At 36.5% G+C, this 12,902-nt stretch overlaps 1 protein-coding gene across 2 annotated transcripts; it reads left to right on the top strand.

Moving 5' to 3' along the window:
- Positions 1 to 371: 371 nt before the first annotated feature.
- creb1b (cAMP responsive element binding protein 1b) lies at positions 372 to 12,135 on the top strand. 2 transcript variants are annotated; one of them, XM_058788009.1, is made up of 10 exons: positions 378 to 513; positions 3,387 to 3,513; positions 3,731 to 3,807; positions 4,803 to 4,915; positions 5,076 to 5,222; positions 7,193 to 7,293; positions 7,368 to 7,507; positions 7,716 to 7,898; positions 8,109 to 8,262; positions 9,688 to 12,135. In XM_058788009.1, the coding sequence occupies exons 4-10, from the start codon at positions 4,811 to 4,813 to the stop codon at positions 9,830 to 9,832; spliced, it is 975 nt and encodes a 324-aa protein (XP_058643992.1). In that variant the 5' UTR covers positions 378 to 513; positions 3,387 to 3,513; positions 3,731 to 3,807; positions 4,803 to 4,810; the 3' UTR covers positions 9,833 to 12,135. The 2 variants fall into 2 exon arrangements, with proteins under 2 accessions (XP_058643990.1, XP_058643992.1); XM_058788007.1 differs by lacking the exon at positions 3,387 to 3,513 and having other exon boundaries at positions 372 to 513.
- Positions 12,136 to 12,902: the final 767 nt, after the last annotated feature.

Below are 12,902 nucleotides of genomic sequence, written 5' to 3'. Positions count from 1 at the left end.
ATTTTCATGTATGCTAATAAGAGATAAGATTGTTTGGTGGTTCCAGCTGATCCAAGCCTGGTCAAGCTGTCTTTTGGCTGGTTTTAAAGGAATTTAAGGAATTTTCAGCCGGCCATGCTAAAACAAGCTGAACATCAGTTTAGCCAGGCTGTAAAACTAGCGTTTATATTTTGATATTTAATCGGTATTTTTATGTACGCTGAACAATGTTCCGTTTTAAAAACCTTTTTCCGAGATTCATTTTCGAGTCTTGCTCAAATATGTCGTATTCGCACTGTTTCGTTAAGCTTCGGCAGCGCTTCGTCTATTTCCGTCACCACTCGACTTTTTCCGCCACGCTCTCGGCAGCTCTCGCTCAGTGCAGTGGGGTTGATGATCGGATTTTCGTCTCGTTCTCTGTGTTGTTGTTCTCGGTGACGCGACGGAGGTGTAGCCTGACGCGGTCTCTTACGTGTCGGCCTGAATAAAAGTGGAGCTCCGAGGGCTCGAGAGTGACGGAGGGAGTCTGTATCGGTAAGAGGAGACAAGTGTCCGGAGGGAAAGGGCTCGCCCCGAATGGCATAAGAGTCTGGTTTGGGTTCGGCCCGTTGGAAACAAAGAGATCATGGCGGCTGTAGTTGTTGCATGCAGAGGGAGGGGAGGCAAACGGGAGAGCAACACAAACCCAGGGTGGGAACTCTAGATGCATGGCTGATTATTTAAAATGCAGGGAAATATGGATGCACAACATCTCTGGGTTTCTCAATGCATCGGTGCAGATCATATATGTGGGTTTTCCCCTTTCTTGTTGGCTTCTTTCACACACTGGCTAGACAAAATGTGTACTGCTGGGTGGATTCATGGTGTAATACTCTTATATCATTCAGGAATAATTTAATCTCCGATGTCCATGATGCATTGTGCGATTTATTGGACACACTCAGATTAGATTGTAGATCTTTAGGATTGGGTTATTATTGCACTGTTTCATTGTATACTATTCTAAGAGCTGTGATTGCACACCCTCAAGCAATACATTTTTATACACAATATTGAAAACCTTTTACCTTCTATACATTGCACATGACTAATAAATGCAGTACTATATTGCATATATTTATATTAAATTCCACAGATATATTCAAACACAAGTCAATGAATTTTAAGACATTACTCCTGATCTGTCCACAATGCCAAAAAAAAAAAAAAGCTTTTTTTTTTTTTTTTAATAACTGTAGGCTGTCTTTTGGATGCACACTTATAGTTTTAGATGTAAAGATATATAAATGCACATAAACAGCTACATGCTTCCTAGAATAATCTGTCTGGCAGAAAATAGGATTTGAAAAGTAGAGGGAGAACTATGCATGACCAATCAAACCACAGATAGACTCTGAGCGTCATGAGATCACATTACTATCAGTTCACGCTTTCTGCCATGCTGGAGCTCGCTGGCTCCCTTCCTTATCTTTTTCTTTTTTTTAAAGTGCTTTATTGGCCTTGTTATTTCACACACAATAAAAAAAGAAAAGAAAAGAAAACAGCGTTAAACAGTGTTATTTCTAATATATTTATTTCATCATTATATGTTAATATTATATTCACATTATATAATAACAAAACATTATGATATTTTAATGATATTACTAGCATTGTTTAGTTTGGTATAAGATGTTTCTCTCTCTCTCTCTCTTTTTTTTTTAAAGCTGAGTATAATGTCACAATTTTAGGGGACTGTTTGTTGGCTCAGCCAATGGCAAATAAGGGAGTGTTTAAAAAAAAACAACTGTTTAAACTATTTTTGAAAATCCTCTTTTTAAAAAAAAAAAAAAACTTTTTTGGGGTTTTTTTGTTGTTTTTTTTACATTTTTTGGTTTTGTTCTTTTTTCTTTCTTTCTTTTTTTTTGTAATCGAGTCTGCAAGTTGCATTATTATTTGCGATGTTACGTTTGAAAAAACGCATGTTATATAACAAATTGTGGTGGGACATTGCAAGCACCTCTTTCCTCAACTGTGAAAGCTTTACCCTCCAGTGTGAGTGGGATTTGTATCCAAGAGGGCTGACGCCAGTCGCATGTTTATTTATGAAAACCTATAGCCTTGCTACCTGTATATGGGGTAAATTAATCCAACTGTTCCTCTCCAGAGGAAGAGGCCTGGAGGTCAGGCACTCCAAAATCTACAAATGCTGAACAGTCAAGGGAAGCCAGGACTGCATTCACAGCATATTGTGATACACTTTCAATAAAAAAAGGCTGTATGATGACACCTTTATTGCAGTACTTAATTTTTTATCACTGGCCAGTGCACTAGTAATTTTACACTCTAATATTAGATGTTATTGTAGACCAATGCAGAAATAAAGATTTTCAGAGCACCTTGGGGTTACACACTGGGACTTTATTTAATGAGAACGTACAAACTCTTTAAATTCACACTGGGATTTTGATTAATTTTTACTGTGCAGTGTAATGCATTGCATCGCCCTATGCAGGCGTATGTTTCAAACGAGACCTGCCAATATTCTGTGCTAAAGCATCAAAGGTCAGAGTTCACTGTATCCTGAACGTAAAAATATTCAGCAAGGATTCAGCAGTTTGTTTCTGTATCTTAAATTTAGCAACTTTAAATGAAGACAAGACATATTTGATGCACTTTCTTTCCTGGACAAGAACGGTTTCTGGGAAAAACATTTATCAGTGGACATGCAGTGTTGCAGTCTCAGTTTTTAGACCAAACGGCCGTTGTATTGATTCATAACTGTGCTTGTCTCGAGTGCAGGAAATTTGCGCCCTTATTTCCGACGTAATGTCAAATGATTAAATTAAAACTCCATATAGAGTTGCAGCACAGGAACGATTTAGTCATACTTAACTAATGTGTGGCTATATCTGTATATTCTAAAATTAGCTTCCCTTTCCAAGAAAGTCTAGAGCTTCATTTTCATTTGCTTGTCTTATAAAACTGGACAGAACATTTAAGTGGATATTAAACTTTGTTTGAGTTGGGTTTTCATATCCTTGTCATGTTACAATATTATACCAGCTAAACTATATTATGATACCTAGTAGTATTACAATACCACTGGCTTGGATGCAGTGATTCTTATAGCATTGCAATGAATGCGATGGCACCAGGATGCCATGAAGCAGTGGTACGTATATCAAACTTTATGCATATTTATTTATAGAAGTCACAGTGACAAGGAAGAAAGGAATTCTGTCTAATCTGATATTACTTGCAACTGAGCCACAGACTTTATACATTATTGGGTAATCAACCTACTAATCACTTAGATTTGCTTCTGTATATTAAGTATTATTACATTGCAACAATCACGCACTTGATATTGTCATTTACTCATCCTCAAGTTTTTCCAAACCTGTATGAATGTCTTTCTTTTGCAGAACTTGCATAGTTTTTTTTCTCCCATACTATGGGAGTCAGTGGGGACCATCAACCGTTACTTACCCATATTCTACCCATCTTTTATCATCAAGAAAGAAACTTATACAGGTTTAAAATAACTTGAAGGTGAGTAAATGAAGACAGAATTTTCATTTTGGTAAATTATCGCTTTAATGTCACGTTTGATGTTATTACTTCATTTTTGTTAGATACTGTATACCAGCAAGAGTGTTTGCAGAGGTTTATCCCTCAGTATTTTGTCAGTAGTATGAGGGATGGTTTCAAAGTAGAAATGTCAAAGTTACTGTCTAGTAAAGTGACTTTTCTGTGTCTGTCTGATCAGATTTCTGCAGTAGCAGAGAGTGAAGGCTTACCAGAGTCAGTGGACGTGTGACTTTTGTCTGGGTCTCCCTCTTATAGGTATGTGCACTTCATCTTCAATGCCACATCCAAAGTTTCAGGTTGAGACTGTGAAAGTAGTGTTAATAAGCAGGAGTTAACTTACTTAACATATGTTAATCATTTATGTAATTCAAGTCACCGTGAAATCAAATTTCTTATTTTAGTATAGATTATTGCAGTGTTCATTAAAATTAATATTATCATCATTATCATTATTATTTTAAACCTGCTTATCATCATTTTAAAATTCAGACCTCTCCAACAATTTGTTGCTCACATGAAACAATCACAGCAACTAGCAAAAGACAACATAATTGTGTAATTATTAAGTATTATTATAATTAAGTTTAATTAAGTGATTTTTAGGATGTTAAAGGGATAGTTCACCCTAAAATTTGTCATCATTTACTTGTTCCAAACCTGAGTTTCTTTCTTCTCTTGAACACAAAAGTATATATTTTGAACAATGTGGGCCATTAACTAACATTCTTCTTTTCTTTTCTTTTCTTTTTTGGTGTGTGTGTGTGTGTGTGTGTGTGTGTGTGTGTGTGTGTGTGTGTGTGTTCAGCAGAAGAAAGAAACTCGTACAAAATATTAATGGAACACTACATTAAATTTTACGGTGGGATGACATGATATAGGAATACGGTGATTAAAAAATATGGTAACACTTTATTTTAGGGTCTCTTAACTAGTTTCTTATTAGCATGCATATTACTAGAATATTAGCCATTTATTAGTAGTAATGAAGCACATATTAATGCCTTATTCTGCATCCCTACTCCTACCCAACACCTAAACTTAACAACTACCTTACTAACTATTAATAAGCAGCAAATTAGGAATTTATTGAGGGAAAAGTCGTAGTTAATAGTGAATAAGTGTTCCCTATTCTAAAGTGTTACCAAAAATATTATCGGCACTTGCTTGCTATGTTGACTTTTTTTGCCTCCTTTACCTGTGGCAAAAATGTAAATTCAAGATTTTCTTATTTTCATCCTGTTTCTTACCAGCTAACTCGATGACCATGGAGTCGGGAGCCGATGCCCAGCAGGGTGCAGACACTGCGGTCTCTGAAACTGAGAACCAGCAGATCACACAGGCCCAAATTGCCACTCTTGCACAGGTAGGAACACAATCGATTGTTTACTATACATCACGTCAAATGAATTCAGAGCTTGTTGTAGTCTGTTTATTTTGAAACATGAAGAATCAAAACATTGAATCAAGAGTCTGACATTAGAGACAGGATGGCTGTGTTTGAATATGTGTGTGATGTTGGATAGGTAACAATGGCTGCGGGACACGGTAGTGCCACAGCACCCACAGTCACCCTGGTGCAGCTGCCCAATGGTCAAACGGTACAGGTGCACGGAGTAATTCAAGCTGCTCAACCTTCAGTCATTCAGTCTCCACATGTGCAAACTGTCCAGGTAAGACAACTTAAAACTTCAATATCTTTAGATGTTAAAAGGGTCCTATTATGCTTTTTCACTTTTTGAATTTTAGTCAGTATGTAGTGTGTATGTTTGGGCATAAAAAGATCTAAAAAGTTACAAATCTCAAAGTCCACTCCAATGGGAGATATTTTGTTTTTTTAAAAATCCCTTTTCAAGAACTACAACGAACTACAGCGTTGTTGTCTGGTGTTAGTGACCACAAAGCGGTCCGTTAGAATATCATTAAAATAAATCCCGCCTATGGAAATTTGAATGGTTGGGGGGTGAGGAGGGTCGTGGTTAGAATGCTTGGTTGAGTGCATCAGACAAAACGATGACGAAGAAGAAGTGCTGCTGTAGCGTCAAGTTTTCGCAAGTTATTACACATGCACCTGAATAATTATGTATGTAAATATGTATGTTACAATTATGAAAAGTTTTTATAAATTGCTGACAGTACAATACTGGACAATGATGTAATCTGCAGAATTTACACTTCAATTATGAGACTACAGTGTTTTTCATACATTGATTTATTTATCAAAACTGACTGCCACAAATAGATTTTCCAAAAGGCTTTGAAAAATCTTGAGCACTGCACGTTTCAAAATCGAAAGCCGGTGCGGGTGTTTTTATATCACTGTATTTCTGAAGGAAACTGACTGTTTTCAGAAAATTTGGATGTCATTTTCATGTCTGCTAAAGCAGCATTTGTAAGCGGAGCTCTGTTTTGTGTTCAGCGTTACCGGGGAAACCTTGATCTCTACCACTCCCAACAGCACCTCCCACTGGTAGAGAATCAATTTGCATATATGCCGCCAAAAATGAGATGGTCCTCACTGCAGAGCACAAGATCCAGGGGGTGTGGTTGGATCTAGATCCAACTCCTCCCACCTTACATTTACCTAAACTTACCCGTCTCCACCCCCTGATCCCTAAACCCACCCATCTCCACCCCTAAACCAACCAATCTCCACCCCCTGGATGTGGATCCAACCCTGCCCCCTGGATCTTTGTTCTGCAGTGAGGGGCTACTGCCACAAATCGTGATTTAGCCCAAAAAAAAAACAACAATAACGTTGCCACTCATTCAATATTCTCAGGGTTTGAATCCGGCTCAAATTGATATGGCAATATTGACGCCATCCGGAACTTCTGCTTTGGCAAGGGGCGGGGCAGTACTGAAACACCGTCTAAAGCCGCGGTCACACTAGACTTTGAGCATGCAAAATCGTTTCGCATGCTGCAACGTTCGTGATATGTTCGTGATATGTCACGCTGTGCAGCATCTTTTTAAAAACTTAAATTCAACACGTAGCAAATTATAATACATCTAAAATGTAAAAATATAGAATCTACTCCACTTTCCTGCAGCACTGAAGTTTTAAATTTATGTTCTTTTAATTCAGATAGGAGGTTATACTGTGACGTATCGATCTGCCGTTTGTTCACACGGTATCACGTGATACGAATTTGCAGGCCAGAGTTCACCAAATTTGAACTTTGCATTGCTCGGGCTTGCGGACGCATTTGCATGCGTATGAATGGAAGTCAATGGAACGAAAAGTCTAGTATGACTGCGGCTTAATCTTTTCGCCAATCACAACGCACTGGGACAGCTAACCAATCACAACACATTTAGTTTTTCGGAAGGCGGACCTTCATCAAACCCGGAACTAATCGAGCCGTTTGTGTCTGGCTGGGGAGAAAGGTATTGTAATAATGTAAATTATGTGAAAAATAATGCGTTTTTTGAACCACCAAGCATGAGAGCATGTTCTAGTACACCCCCAAAACAAAATCAAGACTTTGTAAAAGAGCATAATAGGACCCCTTTAATGACTGATTATCAAGTGACAAGATGCATTTAATTCTTGATGCATTCCATTCACCTCACATGGTTCTCTTAACATGCAATTATGTGAAATTAATTACTAAATATGACAGAATTGTCTGTTGATCAGATTTCCACAGTAGCAGAGAGTGAGGACTCACAGGAGTCAGTGGACAGTGTGACCGACTCTCAAAAACGAAGAGAGATCCTTTCTAGACGCCCCTCATATAGGTACGTATACGGTCTTCAATGGTTTCGCATGAGATGAGGACATTTTAAAGTCAACAGCTGTCTGTGATCTACAGGAAAATCCTGAATGACCTATCATCAGACGCTCCAGGAGTTCCGAGAATCGAAGAGGAGAAATCCGAGGAGGACGCTGCGCCTGCCATCACTACAGTGACCGTGCCAACTCCAATATATCAGACAAGCAGCGGCCAGTACAGTAAGTCCATGACTGAAGTTTTGAGATATTTTGGGGTTCAAACCTACACCTCCCACTTTGTAAGCACTGCTCAACATGCCTGGCGCACCATTATACCGTAATTCCCAACATATTTGGTTCCATATGCACAGCTTGTCACCAAATCAAGACCTCTATTTTTTTGGCAAATTGTCACCAGACCACCTCATGATTGCTGTTTCTCTTTCAGTCGCCATTACACAGGGTGGAGCCATTCAGCTAGCAAATAATGGTACAGATGGAGTGCAGGGATTGCAGACTCTAACCATGACCAATGCAGCAGCAGCCCAGCCGGGGACCACAATCCTGCAGTACGCCCAGACCAGTGACGGTCAACAGATACTGGTGCCCAGCAATCAAGTGGTGGTACAAGGTGAGCTGGACTATTTCCCCCTGATTTTTTACAGATACAATCCAGTTTTAAGGATACAAACCAGGAAATTGCTTAAGTTAGTAAATAGTATCAATTTTAATATTGTTTTCAACTTTTTGGCCTGCTACGTTACTCCATGTTAAAGGTGTTCATCATGATTCTATGCTTTAAGTCAAAATTTGGATTAATTGTTTGTTGGATGTCCTAAAGCTGCTTCTGGAGATGTTCAGGCCTATCAAATTCGTACTGCCCCAACTAGCACTATTGCTCCAGGTGTGGTCATGGCGTCCTCTCCGGCCCTGCCAAGCCAAGGAGGTGCTGAAGAGGCCACGCGCAAGAGGGAGGTCCGCCTCATGAAGAACAGGTAAAAACCAAAACAAGTTTTTGGTAAAAGCAAACGTAAAGTCAGCCTTATCACTTATGGTCATACATTCAGAACTTGTTGATACTCATGATACACATTACCGTTTGGGGTTGTTAATAGTTTTATTTTACCATTTTTGAATGAAGTGTCTTATGCTCCCCAAAGATGCATTCAAAAAATACAGTAAAAACAGGAATATTGTGAAATATTGTTACGATTTAAAATAACTGTGTTTGATTTGATTGTTTTAAAATGAAATGTATTCCTGTAATGGGAAAGCTGCATTTTCAGCAGCCATCACTCCTCTCTTCAGTGTTACATGATCCTTCAGAAATCAAAAAAGAAATCTGATTGTCAAAATACTGGATCTGCGCATTAGAATTTATAGTAAATGCATCCTAAAATACCTGCTGTTTTTCATTATGTTGATAATATTCATGAAAAAAATATACCGTATTGTCCCGAATATAAGACAATGTTTTTTTCTTGGAAATACATCTGAAAAAACGCGGTCGTCTTATATTCGGGGTCTAGACTTTGACATGTCAGTAATACACCCACAACAATAGGTGGCGCCAAAAACGCATATAACGAGTGTGCCATGAAATATGTAATATAATGTGTGTTGTAAAGATCGCGGGCGAAAACAAAAGAAAAAGAAAAGCTTACAGCGGCACGAGTCGTGACTGTCATGTTAGCCTGATGGGACCAAACTTCCTCTGTAAGTGATTTTAAAACATAAGACAGTACCCAGATTTGAAGACTACAATAAGATTACACTTCTACTGTTAATAAAATTTTGGTTGGCTACTATGAGATGGATAGCCTAAATGTTATATAAATCAGATGGGCTACCTGTTATTTTTATGGTATATCAAAAAGTGTATATTTTTCAATGTCATTGTTGGTACATTTTACCAGTATTTACCATACTTTCAAAACAAAAATTAAAATAGGAAAAATATGCAATTTGAAAATAATTTAAGAAAAAAAATTGTTTTACAAAGAGAAAAACAAACAAACAAACAAGAAAACAATTTGGTTTTCAAAAAGCCTTTTTCCAAAAGGTACATCTGGAAAAAGGGGGGTCGTCTTATAATCAGGGTCGTCTTATATTCGGGACAATACGGTAATTAACATAAAACATCGACAAAAAAAAAAAGAGATGAAGGACATGTAATATCTGAAGGATACATGTATTGTTTTAATTTAGTTCGTTAATATGTATAATAGCATTTATCTTTAAATAAAGGCATGTGCAGTATAATATTTATCTTTAAATAAAGGGATGTTCTATAGTGCATTTTTGCTGTAACAGAGAATCGTGAAATTTCTGGTATTTGACTATATATTTTGTCAACCCCATTTTGAACCAAAAAGATTCATCAAAACTAAGTAGATCTCAAATATATTTCCCCCCTTTAGAGAGGCTGCTCGTGAATGCCGTCGAAAGAAAAAGGAATATGTCAAGTGTCTGGAGAACCGTGTGGCCGTTTTGGAGAACCAGAACAAAACTCTCATTGAGGAACTCAAAGCACTCAAAGACCTGTACTGTCACAAATCAGAGTGATGTACCACCCGTTCTCCTTCATTCTGGCAGACTTACATGTACAGAGACTAAAGGGCGAGTCAGCCAGACACGGACGCATGTTTTCTAAATGTTTTCTTATTTTAAATTGCTGCAGACTGCCTGTATGAACACACAAGTACGTGAGGGAACTGAACAGAAGCCCCCTGGCCAACACAAATCTCCTCTAGAAATATCGGATCATGTCATTAAAGACAAAAAATGCTGAAAACCTTACTGTGGACATAAACACACAAGTACGTTCTCAGCCATCTTTACTTCCGGACTCAAACCGAAACTCAGAGGAGGGGTTTGTGGGAAAATGTTTACCTTTTTTTCCAGTGTGCTGGTGTAAAGTCGTCAATAATTTTTAAAAGAGATACAAATAATGTACAATAATAATAATTTAACTGACATTTCAATAGTATGGTAGGCATCAAGAAAGATTTTTGTCTTGGAGTTGGCATCATTCCCTCTTGACATTTTAAAGGTTTAACGTGTCTGACTGTTACTTTTATTTGGTGTATAGTGCTCTTGTGTTTTAAGTTGACATTTTTACCTTTAAATATGAACAAACTATATACAATTATGAAAGCTGATTTACAGAATCTATGCCATTTATAAACAGAAATATTGTGTATTGTATACAGAACAAGATTATAGCCCGTGTATATTTCGATTTTGCTCATTTTAGATGACAAACAATTACCTAAATCATTTAATTTCTTAAAATACTGCCTTTGCAGTAGCAACAGTTGCACAAACACTATATAAAAAGGTAATTCTATTGCAGACATTTGGTCAAATGTACACCAAAATTCACATTACAATGTCAAGAATTACTCGGAAGTGATTTTGAAAATATTTTTCAGGTTAAACGTTTCTTCACATTTATATTGATCATATTTGGCAGATCACTTTTGTGTTATGCTTGTGTATCATAGAGCTATAATTGGATGAAATACAATCCAATACATTCTATCTTTGGCATTATAAACAAAAGCATGTTTTATAAATATTACATTAGCTTTGATATTGTTATATGGTCAATTTTTCATTTCAACACTAACTGGGAGGCAGTGTCTTTGTATTTGATAATGTGATAACATAAGTAAAGAGTACATGTTATCTATTATAGCATTTTTGGCAGCTATTTCATATATATATATATATATATATATATAAAAAAAAAAGATGTTAAAAGGATTTCTCTTGGTTTCATTTTTCCTTTGTTCACATTCAGTTGCTTCTGAAAATTCAAGAAAAAACTGAACAGTTGGTAACTTAAGTTACAGTTTGCCTTCATCAACGCAAGTTGTATTTTGTTTACAAAGTCATCTCAGTTGACCCAAACTGTTTAAGGCTTTTAAAGTTCTTGATGAATAATAATAATAATAATAATTATTATTATTATTATTATTTTTAATCTGTCGATTATTGGACTTTAAAGTTGTTTAAAAGCAAAAGGGGTTCACATTTTGGTTGTAGTGACATTTTGAAAGTTTTTGAAAGAGATGTTAGCAGCCAAAGAGACTTATGAATTTAAAAATGCCCATCAACAACCCCAGTCTGTACTGAAATATACCTTTGTCATCTGTTGGCAAGTGCATCATCTGCTGCTACTCTTAAACTTCGAACCGTCTGCCTGACGTGTCATTTACGCATTCAGCCGTGACAAATTAGGGAAGCAATCTCTCCTCGGCAGGCGCTCACGGTCCAGATCTGCAGTCTAACTGCTTATGCAAGCTGACATGCAACCTGATTTCCCTCACAAAACCAATTATTTTCTGACACAAGAATCTGAATTGGCCCATCGAAGGACAGACTGACCTCAGCTTTCAGAGAAATGCAAATTCTGTCTGTTTTCAGTGATAGAATCTTTATTCATTTTTCTGAACTGATATTAACTTTTTCCCCTCTTGTATGTACCCCGTATGCAATTGAGATTGACCTACTGCCTTGCTGGCCAAAGTGAACTCCGAAATATGCGACTGTGTGTGTTTGTCTTCATGAATTCAAAAGACCAATCAATCTGAAGCAATGTTTGATCCACTCATTTTGGACAAACACATCATGCACTTTTTGTATGATAGCTTTCACCTTTTGGACACTATGTACAGAACTGGTAGGATTTTATAGTGTTTCGAAAGTTTAGAAGTGTATTGTATATACTCTGTGACTTGGCTTACATTTTTAGAAGCTTTGCACTCTATTACTGTTAAACCAGAATTGTGTATACTTGTTGTTGTTCCCCCACCTTCCTTTTGTACACAAATGTAAATCTTTAATAAAATACTAATACTGCACAGTGAGTGTTGTGGTTGGAAATACTATAATACAATGTGCTTAACACCATACTCGAGTGATTTTTCAAAGCTGTGAATAAAACAGGTTATTGGAATATGTTTTACAAGAAAGCATTATACTTCAATCTTTCTACTTTAAAATGTCATTTTGAATGTAAAATTTCCTACACTGTAAAAAAAAGAAAAAAAGTTGAGCCAACTTAAAATTTTAGGACAACCAGCTTCAGCAGATTTTTGATTTTTCTCAACTTGTCGTTTTAAGTTTATACAACAAAAATTTGAGAATCTCCCACAAAAATAAATTGAGCAAACTCAAAAATCTGCAGAAGCTGGTTGCCTTAAAATTTTAAGTTGGCTCAACTTTTTTTTTTTTTTTTTTTTAAATACAGTGTAGCAATTTCTGAGTAAAAATTGTTTAAAAGTAAATTCTGTAGGAAGCTTTTTTTGTCTGATTGAATGTTAATTTGGTAGGGACATTCCAAGATTTTACATTTATGTTTCGCATAATTGGATTTAAATTTTAAAACAATCAGGCCAGTATTCAATTGGAGTGGCAAACAAGAGGCAGAATTAGTGAAAAAAAAAAAAACTTTTGTAACATTATACACTACACCATTCAAAAGCTTGGAGTCAGTATAATTTGTATTTATTTATTTTATTTATTTATTTATTTATTTTTTTTTTGGGGGAGGGGGGGGGGGTTATGGAAATTAATACTTTTATTTAGCAAGGATGCTTTAAATTGATGATGATAAAGACATTTATAA

This window comes from Onychostoma macrolepis, chromosome 09 (assembly GCF_012432095.1).
Source record: "Onychostoma macrolepis isolate SWU-2019 chromosome 09, ASM1243209v1, whole genome shotgun sequence".
Classification (NCBI taxonomy): domain Eukaryota; kingdom Metazoa; phylum Chordata; class Actinopteri; order Cypriniformes; family Cyprinidae; genus Onychostoma; species Onychostoma macrolepis.
The sequence above is the reverse complement of the archived record's forward strand: the minus strand, read 5'-3'. Positions and strand labels throughout refer to the sequence as shown.

Coding starts and splice junctions, on each gene's coding strand:
- creb1b (XM_058788007.1), top strand. CDS start 4,811: ATGACCATGGAGTCGGGAGCCGATGCCCAGCAGGGTGCAGACACTGCG. Junction 5,223..7,192: donor CACATGTGCAAACTGTCCAG/GTAAGACAACTT, acceptor TCTGTTGATCAG/ATTTCCACAGTAGCAGAGAG. Junction 7,508..7,715: donor GACAAGCAGCGGCCAGTACA/GTAAGTCCATGA, acceptor TTTCTCTTTCAG/TCGCCATTACACAGGGTGGA.